The sequence below is a fragment of the Hemitrygon akajei genome, chromosome 12 (genome assembly GCF_048418815.1).
Source record: "Hemitrygon akajei chromosome 12, sHemAka1.3, whole genome shotgun sequence".
NCBI lineage: Eukaryota > Metazoa > Chordata > Chondrichthyes > Myliobatiformes > Dasyatidae > Hemitrygon > Hemitrygon akajei.
This window is the reverse complement of record NC_133135.1, coordinates 100,027,267-100,047,101: the sequence shown is the minus strand read 5'-3', so window position 1 is coordinate 100,047,101 and position 19,835 is coordinate 100,027,267. Positions and strand designations below refer to the sequence as shown.

General features: G+C 43.9%; 1 protein-coding gene across 1 annotated transcript; it reads right to left on the bottom strand.

Annotated features, from left to right (window-relative positions):
* Positions 1-13: 13 nt before the first annotated feature.
* Positions 14-19,783, bottom strand: LOC140737327 (trafficking protein particle complex subunit 6b-like). Its single transcript, XM_073063759.1, has 6 exons — positions 19,555-19,783; positions 16,921-16,988; positions 11,759-11,876; positions 7,667-7,750; positions 5,276-5,369; positions 14-1,141 (listed from the first exon to the last, which is right to left on the bottom strand). The coding sequence occupies exons 1-6, from the start codon at positions 19,630-19,632 to the stop codon at positions 1,110-1,112; spliced, it is 474 nt and encodes a 157-aa protein (XP_072919860.1). The 5' UTR covers positions 19,633-19,783; the 3' UTR covers positions 14-1,109.
* Positions 19,784-19,835: the final 52 nt, after the last annotated feature.

The following is a 19,835-nucleotide window of genomic DNA, read 5'->3' as shown; positions in this document are numbered from 1 at the left end:
ATTACTCAGCAGAATCTCTTAATCACTTTAATCATTTAAATCCGAGCCCAATACAGTCTAATACAGCAACTCTATTCCGTGAAAATCAGCAGTCAAAACTGCGGGAAGTAAGTGAATGTGAAAATGGGGCAAAGCTCTGAATCTCAAGGTACTTCTGATCTCAGGGGTTGATATTATTAAATAAAAAAACAGCCTGGGCTCCATCACCTGCAGTGGAGAGTATAAACCACAGTTTAGATTATGTCTCACAGTGAATATTATAAACTGCAGCGTAGACCACAACTCGCCATGTAGATCGCGATCTGTGGTGTAGAGCGCGAACCTGCCGATTATGACCCTCCCACTCTCCTGACTCAACAGCTCTGAACATCAGTAGTTTCAGTACAAGAGGCCAAATATAGCTTAGTCACAAGGGGAATTTTCTCTGGGGGTGACCCCAGTCAGGCTCTCAGTAGCTTTGAACAATTCAGACTTGACTACTCCTTGCTCCGATCAACAAGTACCCCAAACACAAATCCCCCATTACTAATATAATATATTACTATATATATTGAGACGGAGATCTGAAGGTGAGAGACAAAGTAGCCGTGGATTCTCTCTCGATGTCCTTTGGACAGGCTAAAAACCACTTCAGGCTGCTGTCATTACACCTGGATTCTGTACAAAAAGCAGTACCACAGGTGATGAAGCCTGTTGACAGGGCACTCTTGGGATCATATTGTGTTTTCTCACACGGAAGATGGAGGGAAACAGGGGAGAGGAGAGAACAGTTGAGAGTAAGAGACCAAGAACGATTGCTCAGGAGATAGTCACAATGTTAATGGGCAGTAACAGCAGGATGAATTTTGTCCTAAGACTGGCCCATAGCAAAGGGACACTTATTGGTAATTCAAGAATAATTTTTGTCACTGACTTCCCAGCAAGGGTTCCTTTATCAGCAGCCATAACTCACTATGAAACAGGCTTTGATTCACTTCTATCCTCATCATAGAACCTACTAACAACTTCAAAGTACAGCATCGATACAGGAAATGATAAGGCACAAATCTGTCTGCAGCTAGTTTAGCTTCTAAGCTTCCTCGCTGGTCCTCGTCCAGCTGCACAGAGTCCTACGATTCCTGGAGCACAATGTGAAATTTACCTGAAATGGGAAACAAATACAGTTACAGGAGTCTCACTGAGACACAATGCGGTGTGTGTGTGTGTGTGTGTGTGTGTGTGTGTGTGTGTGTGTGTGTGTGTGTGTGTGTGTGTGTGTGTGTGTGTGTGTGTGTGTGTGTGTGTGTGTGTGTGTGTGTGTGTGTGTGTGTGTGTGTGTGTGTGTGTAAAAATAATGCATATACACATGTGTGTATTTATTAAAAAAAGAGATATACTCGCACACACGTACACATTTAATAAATAAATGATAAACATAAATAAAAAAGTGATATGGATGAATGACTAGAAAACAGTGTGGTGCCTACTCATGAGACATTAATGAACAATGAATTATGAAGGTAAATCAGGAACTAGCTGCAATTTCCACTGCCAGTCAGATAATGTTGCAAATACTCAGCAGGTCAGGCAGCATTTGTGAAGAAAGGAGCAGGTGTAATTTTCCAGATACATGTTGTTTCATCAAAATAAGCATTTGATACAAGATTTTTATCCTGAATGGTTCAATTATTTTCTCTCTCCAACTGAGTATTTCTAACATTTTCTGCCTTTATTTCAGATTTTCCGTTTTTGTAGCTATTTGATATTTGATCGGCGTAATCTTCCTCTCTGATCTTCCGGGCTTTTGACATCATGTGGCATTCATGTGTGGCTACATCCTACTGATATCTTTATGTGCTTGCTATCTTGTGTGGCTGTTGCTGCTGTGTGTTGCACCTTGACCCTGTAGTAATGCAATCTCATTTAGCTGTATTCGTGGGTATTCACGTATAGTAGAGTGTCAGCAAGCTGAAGGGCAGTGGGAATTTGGGGAACAATGAAGAGAATGGATAGGGAGTATACAGTTCCTGCAAGGGAGCCATTCGCAGGTCGAGGCAGTCTACTACTAAGGAATCTGTCTGAGCCCAATGCCTGCCCCTTTGCCACACAGGATGGTTGCTCTCAGATGCCTATGAGGAGGGGCCGTTGGTGATTGACCCACTGGCTGCCTGGAGAACTTCTGAGCCCAGAGAGCACAAGAGGGACAGGATTGAAAAGCGTTCTTAAACAAGGGTTGCACTCTAAAGTTGCTGTGACATTGTCAATGAGTAAATCAAGTTACTGTTTTAAAACAGAAGTCGAGCCTTGATGTAAGAGGGCCAGTTTAGTCATCCTGATAATACGCTTAATTTGGAAAATTTGTGTTAAAACCTCAGGAGGTATTTACTTTTAACTTTTCCTTAAAGAATGATAAGACCACAGGATTATAAGATATAGGAGCAAAATTATGCCACTTGGCCAATTGAGTCTGCTCTGCCATTTTGTCATGGCTGATCCATTTCCCTCTCAACCCCAATCTCCTGCCTTCTCCCCAGATCCCTTCATACCCTGACTAATCAAGAATCTATCAACCTCTGCCTTAAATATACTTAATGACTTGGCCTCCACAGCCACCTGTGGCAACAAATTCCACAGATTCACCACTCTCCAGCTAAAGGAATTCCTCCATACCTCTGTTCTAAATGGACATCCCTCTATTCTGAGGCTGTGTTCACTGGTCTTAGACTCTTCCACCATAGAAAACACCCTCTCCACATCCACTCTGTTGAGGCCTTACACCTAACTGATAGGTTTCAATTAGGTCATTCCTCATTCTTCTGAATTCCAGTGAGTATAGGCCCAGAGCCATCAAATGCTTCTCATATGACAAATGGCTCAATCTAGGAATCTTTTTCATGAACTTCCTTTGAACCTTCTTCATGTCAACACATCCTTTCTAAGGGGCATTGATACTGATGTGTTTATGTTATCTCTCTCTCTCTCTATATATATATATCATTAATAGTGATGAGAATGCTTATCTCCATATTGTATATTTTTGACATTTTTTATGAAAGGGGTATATTTTAAATTAAGACAGGACCTACATAGAACTACAATTCAGCAAGGCCAACAGTTGTTTATTGGGAGCAGGAAACCCTCTGCGTATTGAGAGCGCCACCTTGTGTTACTGTTGTAATATACAGCCCCAGGATTTCAACAGGGCAGATCAGATCTCAGATATCCCATCAGGCAAGAGGCCATTCAACCCATTAACCTCTCCCCTCTGCTTTTCTCATAGGCCTGTTTCAAATAATTGATTTGTTTTGGAAAATAAAGAGAGGAAGCAAGCCAGACTCAGACAGAGGGCGAATACGGAATCTGCTCTGGCCACAGTCAGAAAGAAAGGTTTTGACACACTGGCCTTTAGAAATCAAACATCTGAGTACAGAAGATTGGATGTTATAGTTGAAGTTGTTTAAGATGCTGGTGAGGTCTAGTCTAGAGTATTGTCTGCAGTTTTAGTTACCTACATACAGGAAAGATGTAAATAAGGTAGAATGAGTACAGAGAAAAAAATTCATAAGGATGTTGCCAGGTCTGGATAACCTGAGTTATATGGAAAGGTTCAATAGCTTAGGACTCTTTTCCTTAAATCATAGAAGATTGTGAGGAGATTTGATAGCATAATACAAAATTAATGGGGGTAAATGCAAACACGAGGAAATCTGCAGATGCTGGAAATTCAAACAACACCCACAAAATGCCGGTGGAACACAGCAGGCCAGGCAGCATCTATAAGGAGAAGCACTGTCGACGTTACGGGCACGTCGACAGTGCTTCTCTTTATAGATGCTGCCTGGCCTGCTGTGTTCCACCAGCATTTTGGGGGTAAATGCAAGCAGGCTTTTTCCACTGAGGTTGAATGGGACTACAACCAGAGGTCATCGGTTAAGGGTGAAAGGTGAAAAGTTTAATGGAAACTTTTAAGTGAGTCTTACTTCAGTGGTTGGTAAGTTGATGGAGAAGATCCTGAGAGGCAGGATTTATGAACATTTGGAGAGGCATAATATGATTAGGAATAGTCAGCATGGCTTTGTCAAAAGCAGGTTGTGCCTTACGAGCCTGATTGAATTTTTTGAGGATGTGACTAAACACATTGATGAACGTAGAGCTGTAGATGTAGTGTATATGGATTTTAGCAAGGCCTTTGATAAGCTATATAGGACCTTGGTCAGACCCCACTCAGACTGTTGTCCTCAATTCTGGTCGCCTCACTACAGGAAGGATATGGACACCACAGAAAGGGTGCAGAGGAGATTTACAAGGATGTTGCCTGGATTGGGGAGCATGCCTTAAGAGAACAGGTTGAGTGAACTCGGCCTTTTCTCCTTGGAGCGACAGAGGATGAGAGGCGACCTGATAGAGGTGTATAAGATGATGAGAGGCATTGATCATGTGGATAGTCAGAGGCTTTTTCCCAGGGCTGAAATGACTGGTGCGAGAGGGCATAGTTTTAAGGTGCTTGGAAGAAGGTACAGAGGAGATGTCAGGGGTTTACACAGAGAGTGGTGAGTGCACAGAATGGGCTGCCGGTGGCGGTGGTGGAGGTGGAAACGATAGGGTCTTTTAAGAGACTCCTGGATGGATACACGGAGCTTAGAAAAATAGAGGGTATGGGTAAGCCAGGGTAGTTCTAAGGACATGTTTGGCACAGCGTTGTGGTCCGAAGAGCCTGTATTGTGCTGTAGGTTTTCTATGTTTCTATGAAACATGAGGGGAAATTTCTTCACAGAGTGTTGCAAGAGTGTAGAACGAACCGTCAGCGCAAGTGGTGCATGCGAGCTTGAATTCAATGTTTAAGGGTCTATATAGGTACATGGATGGCAGGGGTTATGGAGGACTATGGCCCCGGTGTAGGTTGATGGGAGAAGGCAGTTTAAATAGTTCGGCATTCGACTAGATGTACCAAAGGGCCCGATTCTGTGCTGTACTTTTCTACGACTGCGATGTCAGCTCTTTGGCATAGAAAACTCTTTGGCAACACGAAGATGAAGAAATGGTGGGCAGGCAGGACTTCTTTCTCAAGTTTACGTTAACCCTTCTATTAACTGGCTATGGGCCGTAATACAGTGGATCTAGTCATCTACTCTACAGAGGAGGTGGGAGTCACATTCATTCAGTGAGCAGCTGAATAGCAGCAAGCAGCTGTATAGGCACATCAGACAAAGATGCACATCCCAGGTGTGGGGGACTACCAGTTAAGCTGGGAGCAGAGGTCATGGCGTGAACTTTTCCTCATTCCCAAATCACTTACACGCTGGCATCGCAGAGACCTCCGCCGTAACTGTGCAGTCAATTCCCAGGTTGGACAAGGCACCTCTCAACAGCCCACAGGTGAATGCCAAGAACTGTAAAATAAAAGACAACATGCTGAATACAATCTGACACTGTAGGTCAATAGAACAGTACAATAATTAATAAGGTGCACTCTCGGTGGTTCTGTACGTATCTCTGCAAGAGATGAGGGAAATGAACACACTCACTTCTTGCCCTTTAGACATAGGCAAAGTAAGGTACAGAAGCAGAATTAGGCCATCGTGTCTGATTAGCTGTTTCATGATGGCTAATTTGTTTCCCTCTCAGCCCCAATCTCCTGCCTTCTCCCCATATCCCTTCATGCCCTGTCCAATCAATATACCTTTCCTTCTAACTAATATCTCTGCTACCTTTTTTTATTAATGGTTCCATATTTGCTGTCTTCAGCCATCTGTTACCTCACCTTGGTCAACAAAGATTGGGGTCCAATCATAGTAGCAGTTAGCACGATGCTATTACAGCTCAGGGAGTTGGAGTTCGGATGGGCCTGCAAGAAAAATACAGCCTCCCATCAAGCCATGGGATGGTGCAACAGTCACACAATGAAGCATCCTTCTCAGCACCACCCATCTAACATCCAGTTCCCTCAGTACTGCACACTAACATCCAGTGCTTCCTCAATACAGCTCGAGCATCAAGTGCTCCCTCAGCACAGCCCCTTTATCATACAGTGCTTCCTCAATACAGCCCCTCTAACAGACAGACCTGCCCTGCCCTGCCCTGCCCTGACAGACAGAACTCCCATAGCCCACAGTGCAGCCCTCAGTCAGCACTGCCCTGACAGTCAGAACTCCTACAATCCATAACGCAGCCCTCAGTCAGCATTGCTCTGTCAGGACTCCGGCAGACCTCGGTCAGCACTGCCCTGACAGTCAGGGCTCCCATACTCCATGGTGCAGACCTCGGTCAGCACTGCCCTGACAGTCAGAACTCCTACAACCCATAACGCAGCCTTCGGTCAGCACTGCCCTGACAGTCAGGGCTCCCATACTCCACGGTGCAGACCTCGGTCAGCACTGCCCTGACAGTCAGGGCTCCCATACTCAATGGTGCAGACCTCAGTCGACATTGCCCTGATCGTCAGGGCTCCCATACTCCATGGTGCAGACCTCCGTCGGCATTGCCCTGATAGTCAGGGCTCCCACAGTTCAGTAATAAAGTAGAAGCCCAGCCTGACCTTAGTTTTGGATCAGAGCTGCTGAAATTTTAAACTCAAGCAGCCTTCCTCTCAGTGCCGGTTTGCATCCACACACCGGTGTGAAAATTTGACAACAGTAGGGAATACAGCGGCCCAGCTGTAGGCAGAGGCTCAAGGCAGCTGGAAGTTGGCAATGAATTAGGACAAAGGATCACAAGGGTGTGAATAGAATGATACGCTGATAAAAACTGAGTGGGGCAACTACACAATAGGGGGAATAGCATGATCAGACACTGTGCTGGAGACAATTACTCGGCATAAAGGATGAGGTGTTGGGTCAAGGGACTCACCCAATGTTTTAAGAGTGGGGTGAGTACCTGGTTGCTTCCTGGCCTCACCCACTCTCTGCTTGTGGAAACTGCTTCTGCCCACAGTGTTTTCCAGCAGGATTTGAACAAGTGCTGAAGACAGAATGCATACAGAAAAAACTCTTGATCACATAGCCTACTGCCTCACTCTGTGTCCCTGCCGACCCAAAGGCCTCCAAAGCTCGGAGCAGGTCTTCATTAGAGGTGTACTTGCACGTAACTGGCTAGGAGGCCATTCAGCCCATTGAGACCTGTTGGCTCCCAGCAAAACAATCCCATCAGTCCAATCCCCATCAACCTATTTCCTCTCACAAGTCCCTCAACTCCCATTTGGTTAGAGATCAAGATGAATACGCTATCAATGAATTATTGGCTGACCTGGTTTTTCCTACAACAGTTATTTTATATAAGGTGTAAAAGATTATGAGAAACATAGAGTATACCGGGAATATCTTTCTCCCTAGGGTTGAAATCTCTAAGATGAGAGGGTGTGCATTGAAGGTGAGAGAGGGTAGGTTCAAAGGGGATGTGAGGAGTAAGTATTTTACTCAGAGAACCGTGGATGCCTGGAATGCGCTGCCTGGTATAGTGGTAGAAGTAAATACATTAGAGGCTTTCAAGAGATGTTTAGATAAGCATATGAATATGAGGAAGATGAAGGGATATGGACATTGTGTAGGTAGGAAGGAATAGTGTTTGGGAGCTTTGATTTGACTTTTAGCTGGTTATGGGCTGAAGGGGCTGTTCCTGTGCTGAACTGTTCTACGTTCCAGGTTTTACTGTAGCAACAGGAATGATGTATCCGGAATGAAGGAAGAGTTACCTTTGGCGCCTCCTCCAGATATTGTTTCCCACTGGAGATCGGTGTGAGGAGACGGAATCGGTTGTCCTGAAGTACGTAGGTTCCCTGAGAGAAATGTGAGGTATTAGTTAACAGTCCAAATAACGACTCGCTCCATAAATGGCCTCCCATTCCAACTTTTTTCTGAAATATTCACTTTACAGACACTTCCCCATTTGAGATGATTCCAGGATTGAAAGGCTTGTCATATGAGGAGCATTTAATGGCTCTGGGCCTGTACTCACTATAATTCAGAAGAATGAGGGGGGACCTCATTGAAGCCTATCGAATGTTGAAAGCTCCCAATAGAGTGGAAGTGGGGAGGATGTTTCCTGTGGTGGGGAAGTCTAAGACCAGAGAACACAGCCTCAGAATAGAGGGATGTCCTTTTAGAAAGGAGATGAAGAGGAGGTTCTTTCGCCAGAGTGATGATTCTTTTTTTAAAAACTTTTTTTATTGTTTTCAAATAGTTACAGAATAAATGTGTATGAAAAAAACAGTGTTACCCAGCCCCCTCCCCTTAACCCCTCCCCCCTAACATCCCTATTAAAAAAATAAGAAAGAAAAAAAAGGGAATGCCTGGATGTTGGAAGATCCCCACATGCCCCACGGAGTTCTCATTTTTTTTTTATATATGTTAAAATTCTTTTTCTTTTTACTGGCCCATTAAGCCCATTAACATTAAAACTTAAAAAATTTAGTAGATTAGTCATTATTTTTTTTATTTTATTACTCCAATCTATAATAATACCTAATCTTTCCACTTTCGTGGTATCCTGGGAAATCTTTATAAAAATCTCCATGTTGCTATGTGTGTCCCCACCAATCATCCAGGCAAAAAGATAGAAAAAAATTAAAATATAAAGAAAAAAAACCCCAAAATACCCCCCTACTAATGTTGTGGAAAAAAAAACACATTACCCCCCTCTGCTGTACGGGTCATGGCAACCGCCATGATTACACACGTGAATCCCGCAGTAACCGATCCACAGCCTCCCAGCCCCCCCGCAACATAAAAAAGTATATGTATAAGAAGAGAAAAAAAAATACTATTCTCATTTAGTATTTCTAAAATTTTGCTTTTCTCTTCTATAATATCCATAGATGTCCATCACTTCTGTTCCTTGGGTCTATCTTCATCTTTAATCCATTACGTTTGGAAGCCTCTATTTGTAATTAGCGAATAGATGGAAGTTCTTGTACAAACTCCTCCGCTTTTCGATAATCGGAAAAAAAAAAATTTCCCTCCTCCAAAAAAATTATCAGTGTTGCTGGATGACGCATTGTAAATTTATAACCCTTTTCCCATAAGGCTTTTTTCACTGGGTTAAATTCCTTCTTTCTCTTCAACAGGTTGTAACTTATATCAGGATAAAAAAGAACTGGTTTCCCTTCTATCATCAGTGGCCCGTTTCTATTTTTGGCACTTTGGGCAGCGGCCTTCAGGATCTTTTCTTTGTCTTGGTATCGTAAGCATTTTATCAAAATTGATCGTGGGTTTTGATCAGCTCGCGGTCTTGACCTTAAAGATCTATGCGCCCTTTCAATCTCAATTGGAGTTTCTCTTTCCATTTTCAATTTTTTAGGGATCCATTTTTGAAAAAAATTTATTGGATCTTCTCCTTCTATATCTTCTTTAAGTCCAACAATTTTAATATTATTTCGTCTACTGAGATTTTCAAGCTTATCAATTTTTTCCATAAATTGTTTTCTTTCTGATGTCCAAGCAGTATTTTCCTTTTCCATTTTGTCCATTCTTTCAACCACGTCTTCCGTTGTAGTTTCCAAGTCCGTAATTCTTTTTTCCATTTTTTCCTGTCTCTTTGTCATTTTATCAAGCATAGTCTCCATATTGGTCATTTTTTTTCGAGTATTTTTTGATTATTTTTAATTACTTTTAGTGTGTCTAATTTACGCATTATTTGCCTCAAAGTCTTTTCTATATTTCTAGAAGGACTTTTATCTCCTTCTTCAGCTGATCCTTCCAAGAGATTTGACTCTCCCTCCGATTCGCTATCACTTTCAGTTGCAGTGGTAGCTGGGCTTTGTAGTTCTTGTTGCTCCCGTTTGCGCATGCTCCATCCTTCGCGTTTGCGCAGCTCACGATGGTCTTTTCCTGTGGCCAATGTTGCCACAGTCTCCTGTTCCGCATCACCGGTGGTATAATGTACCTGAGACCGCGGTTCCCCGGTAGACGTGGGCCTTGTTCTTGTTCCAACTTGCCTAGTCTTCCCGATATTAGTTTTCTTCATCTTCCTTCCTTGAGGCATAGCTTGACACAGTCCGGAGTCGTTTATAAGTAACTTTTAGAAAGTATTGACTAACTTTTCTTCATTTAAACATTAATTTATTAACTTTTTACGGGAGAGCTGGGTCCCTGCGTCTCGATCCTACGTCATCACGTGATGTCCCCCCGCCAGAGTGATGATTCTGTGGAAATTGTTGCCACAGGCAACAGTGGAGGCCCAGTTATTGGATATCTTTAAGGCAGAGATTAATGTTTCTTGATTAGTCTGGGCATGAAGGGATATGGAGAGAATGCAGAAGATTGGGGCTGAAAGGGAAAATGGATCAGCCATGATGAATGGCAGAGCAGACTCGATGGGCCAAACGGCCATTTCTGCTGCTGTATCTTATGGTCTTACAAGATTGTGAAAAATGACCAAACACATCTCTATAAATATCCAACACAACTATTAACAGAATGGAAACAGGCTCTTCAGCTCATCTTGTTCATACTCACCAAGATGCCCACCTAATCGAGTCCTAATAGCCTGCACTTGACATTTCCTAACCATTTCTCCAATCATCTTTTAAAATTTTGTTATTGCACCTGCATCAACTACGCCTCTCCGGAGGCTCATTCCACATGTGCACCACCTTCTGCGTGAAGGAGGTTCCCTATCACCTTAAATTCTAGATTTTGACCATAGACCTTAAGACTATAAGATATAGAAACAGAATTAGGCCATTTGGCCCATCGAGTCTGTTCTGCCATTTCAACATGGCTGATCAATTTTCCCTCTCAGCCCCAATCTCGGGCCTTCGTACCACGTCCCTTCATGTCCCGAACAATCAAGAATCTATTAACTTTTGCTTTAAATATACATACAGACTTGGTCTCCACAGCAACATGTGGTAACTAATTCCACAGATTCACTACACTCTGGCTGAAGAAATTCCTCATCAATGTTCCAAGTGGATGTCCATCTATTCTGAGGCTGTGTCCTCTGGTCTTAGGCATCCCCCCCCCCCCCCCACCACAGGAAACATCCTCTCCACATCCACTCTATCGAGGCCTTTCAACATTCAGTAAGTTTCAACAAGGTCACCCCTCATTCTTCTCAATTCTATAGAGTGCAGAGCCAGAGCCATCAAATGCTCCTTGTATGACAAACCTTTCAATCTCGGAATCATTTTTGTGAACTTCCTTTGAACCTTCTCCAATGTCAGCACATCCTTTCTTGTTTAAGGAGCCCAGAACTCACCATACTCCAATTGAGGCCTCACCAATGCTTCATAAAGCCTCAATATTCCATCCTTGCTTTTATATTCTAGTCCTCCTGAAATGAATGCTAACATTGCATTTGCCTTCCTCGACACCTCAATGAACTTTTTTTTTTTAGGGAATCCTACATAAGGAGTCCTAAGAACCTTTGATTAAAGGAAGGGTCCCTGTTCTCTGGGGAAAGACCCTCGCTGTGGCTGGCATGGATTGTTACACACATCTATAATGTCACTGCAGTCTCCTGTACTACAATGCATAAAGTCCTAGCCTGCCTAAACTCTCCCTGTTACTCAGGCCCTCAAATCTGGGCAACATTCCTGTAAATCCAAGAGTGTAAACTCTTTCCAGTTTAATGACACTGTTCATGTAATATGGTCACCAACCTGTACACAGGGTGACCAAAGAATTAAACGGTACTACTGTTTAAACCAGAGGTTCTCATCTTGAGGTCCATGGACCCCACAGTTAATGGTAGGGGTCCAGAGTATAAAACAGGCTTGGAACCTCTGGGTTAAACCCTCCCGCCAGTACATCTGCAATGGCAATTCGTGTGAACCACTGAACACCTGATGATTTGTTCGCAGGTTGTCAATCTGTTTCCGGAAGAGGTTTGTCCAGAATTCCTTACAGATAAACTTCATGATGTCCAGTTCATCTTTGAAAGAAGGCGTTTCCTTAGTGAATCTGCAACAACAATCACAGTTCGCATTTATTAAGCATTGATTAACTTCAAAGCAGTCATCAAACAAAAACTGGACTTGGAAAACACTCAGGCAGATGATACTGGACAACAAAGATTTTGCTTCCTGAATACTCCTGGTATATTTTATGGATTTTGGGCTGCTAATCACGAAAATCACCACTTAAAATTGCCGATAAACGTTATTTCAGTTCATAATTCAAGTGAATTAAAATGTTTCCTGCAATATAAGCTGAAACATTTTCTATTTTGTCTAGGCATGCTTAGGCAGTGCAGGACAAGTCTTGGAAAGGCTATAAATTTCCATGAAGGATTTTAATATTTGAGACCAATGTTTCCTAGAATAACTGATGCCAAGATAAAGGAAGCAATTTTTGTTGGTCCACAAATCAAACAGATCATCAATGACAGACAATTCAAAGAACTTCTAGTAGAACTGAAGAAAATCACATGGAAGGCATTCAAGGATGTTGTTGAAATTTTCTTGGCAACTACAGAGCACCAAACTACATGCAGCTGGTTGACAACATGCTTCAAGCATACAAAACCCATGAAGTGCAACATGTCACTAAAGATTCATTTTCTGCATTCCCATTTAGACTTCTTCCCTGCAAATCTTGATGCTGTCAGTGACGAGCATGGTGAAAGGTTTCACCAGGACATTGCAGTCATGGAGAAATGGTATCAGGACAACTGGAATCCATCAATACTGGCTGATTATTGCTGGAGACTTAAGCAAGAAGCCTCAGACACTGAGTACAAATGAAAATCATCAACAAAACACTTTTAGCTTAGTTAAACTATTGCAAAGTATCTGCACCATTATGTAATTAAACATATATTCAATAAAAGTTAATTTCTTGTTTCTCCGAACTCTTACAAGATACAAGTTGTCTGAAATTATATTTGTCTTCTGCTTCAGGTGGTTTATCATGAACAAAAAGAATTTTTGAGAAGGGAACCTTTTTCAAAAAAAAAATTTGTCCGATGTAAGGTAGCCATGCCTTCTCTTAAGCTTCTGTAAGAGAAGGCATGAATACCAACGTACTGTAGCGGAATCTGGAGATGTACAGAAGGTCAGGAGTAGTCCCAAAGAATGTGCGAGGGTTGCAAAGCGGGAGATGTAGGGAGTGGTGATGAACAATCATCAAAATCAGGTAGCTAATGTCCGTGCAAGAGGCACTGCGTGAATGGGATTCTGGGAAAGTTCCAACATAAGCAGCAATGGTTTGAATGAGCTCAGATTTTCAAAAAAGTTTATTTGTGTTCTAGATGGCCTTCTAGTCAAATCCCAAAAGATCCACTGTATGGACATCTGGCACAGCGTGCACGCTGATTTGGGAGTTTGAGATTTGGTACGTCACCAAAGAAATTTTCAGATTTCTACAGATGTACCGTGGAGAGCATTCTAACTGGCTGCATCATTGTCTGGTATGGGGGGGGGGGGGTTGTTGGCTACTGCACTGGATAGAAATAAGCTAACATAAACTTAGCCAGCTCCATCATGGCACTCGCCTCCATAGTAACCATGACATCTTCAAGGAAAGATGCCTTGAAAAGCTGGCGTCCATCATATAGGCTCCCCACCACCCAGGACGTGCCCTCTTTTCATCACTACAATCAGGAAAGAGGTATAGAAGCCTGAAGACACACACAGTCAACGAATCAAGACAGCTTCTTCCCCTCTGCCATCCAAATTCTGAATGGATGGTGAACCCATGAACTACTTTTTTATTTCTATTTTTTGCATTACATATTTAACAATTTTATTCTTTTCTTCCTGAAAGTTATGTTTTTCTCTATTATATGTATCGCATTGAACTGCTGCTGCAAAGGCAACAAATTTCACGACATATGCCGATGATATGGAACCTGATTCTGATTCTGAGTTGGTCGCCCACAGCTTCGCTTCAAAGAAGTCTGCAAAAAGGATCTGAAGCTGGCCAACACTGATGTGAATATCTAGAAAGACATAGCAAACGACCTGGCCGCCTGGAATCTCGCAGTTCCGAAAGGCATATAAGGAGTGGAGAGGACCCTCATCAATGAGCTGGCTGTCCAGAGAGCTCAACAGGAACAGGGCCGCTGCAGCCCGATGCCCGTCTTCCTTCCCCCACAGTCAGTGAGGAAGAGACAATCACTCCTGAGTGGGATCCCTCAGCCATTCTAGGAAGTGCACCACCATGAGCTGACTCTTCCCGTGTGCTACACACCTCTTTTCGAACAGAAGAAGGCCAACAAGATGGCCCTCATACACTCTGTCCACGAAACATGAAAAGAAAGAACTCTGGAAATCCTCAGGCAGCACCAATAAAAGGTGAAACGTTAACATATCCAGTCAACGAATCTACATTAGAACCATGAACGCTTTAAATGAGTTTTAGGATGCAGGGAAAGGGGGAAGATTTGTGAAAGGGCAGAAACCAGCAGAGATCAGATGGCAGCACAGTAGCATGGTAGTTAGCACAATGCTTTGCAGTTCCAGCGACCCAGGTTCAATTTCCGATCTGCCTGTAAGGAGTTTGTACGTTCTCCACGTGACCACATGAGTTTCCTTCAGGTGCTCCGGTTTCCTCCCACAGGTACCAGACAGTAGGTTAATCGGTCGTTGTAAATTGTCCTGTGATTATGCTAGGATTAAATTGGGGGTTTGGTAGGCAGCACAACTCAAAGGGACAGAAAGGCCCATTCCGTGCTGTTTCTCAATTTATAAATAAACAAACTAACATTTCTGGCATTCTCTCCTATAGAGTCATAGAAGAGTACAGCACAGAAACAGGCCCTTTTAGTCCCAATAGCCAAACCATTTAAACTTCCTACTCCCATCAACCTGCACCGTAGCCCTTCATCCAGGATCCTACCATCCATGTACCTATCCAAACTTCTCTTAAACTTTCAAATCGAGCTCACATGCACCACTTGTGCTGGCAGCTCGTTCCACACTCTCACCACCCTCTGAGTGAAGAAGTTTCCCCTCATGTTCCCCTTAAACTTTTCACCCTTAACCTCTAGTTGTAGTCCCACCCAACCTCAGTGGAAAAAGCCTGCTTACATTTACCTCACCTCATAATTACTCCAAACTCCCACAGATGTAATGTTTTGTTTTAGAATGAATTTTGTGAGCTTTACTGCAATTTATCAAGTGATCGATTGTCTCTATGCACCTGAGGGTTAACACAAAGAATCATTATCAGAACCTGAATCAGATCTATTATCACTGGCATATGTCATAAAATTTGTTGTTTTGTAGTTGCAGTGCATTGCAAAACATAAAAAAGTACTCTAAGTTACACGAAAAATAAATAAATGTTGTGAAAGAGGAAAAGTGTAGGATTCATGGACTGTTCAGAGGTCAGATGGCGGAGCGGCAGAAACTGCTCCTAAAATGTTGTCTGTGCATCTTCAGGCTCCTGTACATCCTCCCTGACAGTAGTAATGAGAAGGAGATATATCTAGATGGATGCTGCCTTCTTGAAGCACCATCTTTTGAAGATGTCCTCAAAGGCGGAGGGGCTTAGTGGCATGACGAAGCTGGCTGAGTCCACAACTCTCTGCAGCCGCTTTTGACCCTCCATGCCATCAGTCAGAATGCTCGCCATAGCACATCTGTGGAAATTTGCAATCCCAAATGCCTAATGAAGTCCTTTACTTTATTGTCACCAAACAATTGATACTAGAGCGTACAATCATCACAGCGATATTTGATTCTGCGCTTCACGCTCCCTGAAGTACAAATCAAAGTAAATATAATAAAATTTTAAATTATGAATCATAATTATAAAATAGAAAAGGGAAAGTAAGGTAGTGCAAGTCAGGTCCGGATATTTGGAAGGTACGGCCCAGATCCGGGTCAGGATCCGTTCAGCAGTCTTATCACAATTTGGAAAGAAGCTGTTCCCAAATCTGGCCATTCGAATCTTCAAGCTCCTGAACCTTCTCCCAGAGGGAAGAGGGACAAAAAGTGTGTTGGCTGGGTGGGTCGTGTCCTTGATTATCCTGGCAGCACTGCTCCGACAGTTTGCGGTGTAAAGTGAGTCGAAGGATGGAAAATTTGTTTGTGTGATGTGCTGGGCTATGTTCACTATCTTCTGCAGCTTCTTCCGGTCTTGGACAGGACAACTTCCATACCAGGTTGTGATGCACCCTAGAAGAATGCTTTCTACGGTGCATCTATAAAAATTAGTGAGGGTTTTAGGGGCCAGGCCAAATTTCTTCAGTTTTCTCAGGAAATAAAGGTGCTGGTGGGCCTTCTTGGCAGTAGACTGTGCTTGGTTAGACCAAGTCAGGTCATTTGTGATATTCACTCCGAGGAACTTAAAGCTAAGTAACTTAAAACTTAAGTACGTGTCTTTCTTCATGACTGCATCAAAATGTTGGGCCCTGACATGTTGACACTTTGGAATTTGAAACTGCTGACCGTTTCCACAGCTGACCCTTCGATGAGAACTGGTGTGTGTTCTCCCAATGACCCCTTCCTGAAGTCCAAATCAATTCCATGGTCTTGCTGACGTTGAGTGCAAGGTTGTCGCTGTGACTCTGCTCAACCCAACCAATATATCTCACTCCTGTTCACCATCTGAGATGCTGCTAACAACAGTGGTGTCATCAGGAAATTTATGGACAGTGTTTGAGCTGCCACACAGTCCATGAGAATAGAGAGAGTAGAGCAGCGGGCTAATCACAACCCTCCGAAGTGCGCCAGCGTTCATTATCAGTGAGGGGGGCTTGTTCCTCAGTCACTTCCTAACTAACCTGTCTGCCCTCCCAGTGCCACTCAGTACAAGTTTGGACATTTTGTGTTTGGACTCAGGGAGCTCTGATCTTCAAAGCCAGTTGTGCTTACATTCTGTGATTCAAAGGGATTCTCTTGTGGAACAGGAGGAACTCAGCAGGTCAAGCAGCATTTGTTGGTGGTGGGGAGAGGGGGAGGGAAGGTAAGAACTATTGCCATTTTGGCTCGAGAGATGCAGGAGGGAAAGTAGCCAGTAGGAACATTTAGGAAATCTCAGATGTTTGTCAAAGGCTAACCTTTCAATCAGACCTTGTCCTGCCCGGAAGCCCATTTGTTCCAGTGTGGAAATGCACTTCCCATGACCCTACAGAGAAACAAGAACATTAACAGATAACTCCAGAATCATTCAGAGATCAACATTAAAATAGCAATCAAACGCTTTCGTACCACTCCCTGCGGGCTTTGAAAACATATTTTGAAATGCCTCGAATCTGCAGATTAAAGATCAAATCTAACCTGTACAACTCCACAAATTAGCTTAGCCGTGTAAGCCTTCTGGACAGACCTCTCCACCACAAAGCTAATCTCTCTCCCAGACAGGAGCGACTGCAGGCTCCGCAGGCCAGCCTGAGGGCACTGGTGACCAGTGAGACAAAAGACCATCATCACCATTGTGACATGAGTGATAGTGGTCTTCCATCTATTTTTAATCTGAGTTCTTCAAAAATTCTGCCTGCCCTTCCCTTGATGTAACTTGACATCCCTTGATGTCATATGCTGTTGACCACAATTTTTTCTTCCATCCATTTTTCCCGTCACTGCAAGATGTTCGAGCTCCACTTTCCTCGGCACATGGCCCAGAAATTCCAGCTGCCGTTTCCTGATTGATGGTATCAGCACTCATCTTATTCTGGCTTTTTGCAACACTTCCTCATTTGTTTTTCTGTCCTTCCACGATATTTTCATCATTCTTCTCAAAATCCACTTTTCTGCAGCTTCAAGTCTTCCCTCATTTTGCTTTGTCCAGCATTCGCTTCCATATGTTAGTGTGGAATTAATGTAGCTCCGCAACACTCTGAGTTTTCTACCCATTGAAATTTTGTTATTTAGTATCTTGCTCAAATGCTCATTCAGCAATCCCAATCCTCTTAATTTCAACATCAGCCCTACTGTCAGATGTTATCATGTTCCCTGATTGAACTTCCATGTTTGTTTAATTGTTTTGCTGCCCAGTTTCAGTTTGCATTTCTGTATTTCTTTCTTCTTTGTGACAACCATACATTTGGTCTTCTTGCAGTTGATGGTCAATCTTCTCTTTACATTTTCTTCGACAACTTTATCTAGTATTTCTTGGACCTTCTCTTTAGTTGTAGCCATCAGCACTGTGTCATCTGCATATCACAGGGCATCCACCAATTATCATATCTGGAATTATCACAATCTGGAATATCTTTTGGAATCTTCTCACTATAAATGTTGAAAATGTTGGGTGAGAGAACGCAACCCTGTCTGCCTCCCCTCTCAAACTGGATAAAATCGCTTGTCTCATTTTTCACTCCCATTCCCACTCTTTATGTCCAATACAAGTTTCTGATGATTCTGATATTCTTCCCGTCAATGTTCAAATGCTGAAGGATTTTTCTAAGATCTTCATGTCTCAGCTTATCAAAAGCTTTGGAATAATTGATGATACATTGATGTGGCATGCCACAGAGGTCCAGAAAGACCTATACCTATGTTTGTGAGGCAATAGCCCAACTACCCCATAAACTGGCCTGAATCTGCGAACTACCTCTCTCGGTGAACTGATCACTTCTGGCGCACCTATGACCCTCCCTCTGGCTATCCACACCTGCTGACTGACCTAACAACCACACACCACCAACAAACACGGTCTAGAACACTGACAAATCCCAGCCTGCCAACTGCCCAAGGTAGGAATGAGGGAGGGACGTGAAGCTGAGGGGTTGTGATCGGGTAGTACGAAGTAGCAGATGGAAGTGCACAAGGGGGAGGAGGAGGGCAAGAGGAGTAGACTAGGATTGTATAGGAGTGGGATGGGGAGGAAGGGGAGGGGAAAGATTTGGGGTGAGAGAGCTGGTGGTTAAGATTGTGGGATGTTGGGTTCAGGAAGGGGTTAGGGATGGTGAGGGATTACTGAGGCGGGGATTGGACAGCAGAGGGTTACAGATGATGAGAGGGTTGGAGATAGGATGTGAGTGGCTTGGGGAAAGGTTCAGGGGGTTGGAGAGTGGGTGAGGGGGTTGAGGGTCTGGAGAAAAGGAGGGGTTCAGTGGTGGTGAGGGGTAAACAATGTGGTTTTAAGGGGCAGGTGAGGGTTTTGGAGGGAAAGAGAAGAATTTGGAGAGAGGGTGAGGGTTCAGAGGAAAGATGAGGGTAAAGATTTAGGGTATAGTTTGAAGATTAGGAGGAAGTGGGAGTAAGAGCTTTTGAGGGAAGAGGAGGGTGAGGATTTGGAGGGAGTAAGGGTGAGTTTTGGAGGGAGTGAGGGTGAGAGTTTTGGAGAGAGTGAGGGTGAGAGTTGGAGGGACTAAGGGTGAGTGTTTTTGAGGGAAGAGGAGGGAGAGGATTTGGAGTGAGTGAGGGTGAGAGTTGGAGGGAGTAAGGGTGAGTGTTTTTGAGGGAAGAGGAGGGTGAGGATTTGGAGGGAGTAAGGGTGAGTTTTGGAGGGAGTGAGGGTGAGAGTTTTGGAGAGAATGAGGGTGAGAGTTGGAGGGAGTGAGGGTGAGAGTTGGAGGGAGTAAGGGTGAGTGTTTTTGAGGGAAGAGGAGGGAGAGGATTTGGAGTGAGTGAGGGTGTGTTTTTGAGGGAAGAGGGGGTTGAGGATTAGGAGCCTGCGGTCGGTCTGCGCTGCGTTCGCGGCCCGCGGCCTGCTTCCTGCTTCCTCCCCAATCCTCAGCCTCAGTTACCGGGTCCTCGGGCTCAGCCTCGCTCTGTAGTCGCGACACCAGCTCCAGGTGCAGCAGCTCGAACAGCACCTCGGTCATGGCACCGGCTCCTTCCCTCCGCTTCCCCCGCCCGGTGGCCGCCCGCTGACTCTCCCGGAGTCGACACCCCCTGGGGAGCCGGTAGTCGGCCACTTGGGCGCGGAGTCGGGACCTGGAATCTGGGCGGTCTCACCGTGATGTGAGGAGGGAGATGGTCCTGTTCCTGGTGTTTATAATGGGCTGGGGTCGGTACTGATATTCTG

Bases quoted from the DNA above. Each gene is read 5' to 3' on its own strand.
- LOC140737327 (XM_073063759.1), bottom strand. From the start codon at position 19,632: ATGACCGAGGTGCTGTTCGAGCTGCTGCACCTGGAGCTGGTGTCGCGA. The intron at 5,370-7,666 runs GTAACTCTTCCT...TTTATTTTACAG, and splicing joins ATCTGGAGGAGGCGCCAAAG to TTCTTGGCATTCACCTGTGG. The intron at 1,142-5,275 runs GTAAGTGATTTG...TTCCCATTTCAG, and splicing joins GGTCTCTGCGATGCCAGCGT to GTAAATTTCACATTGTGCTC.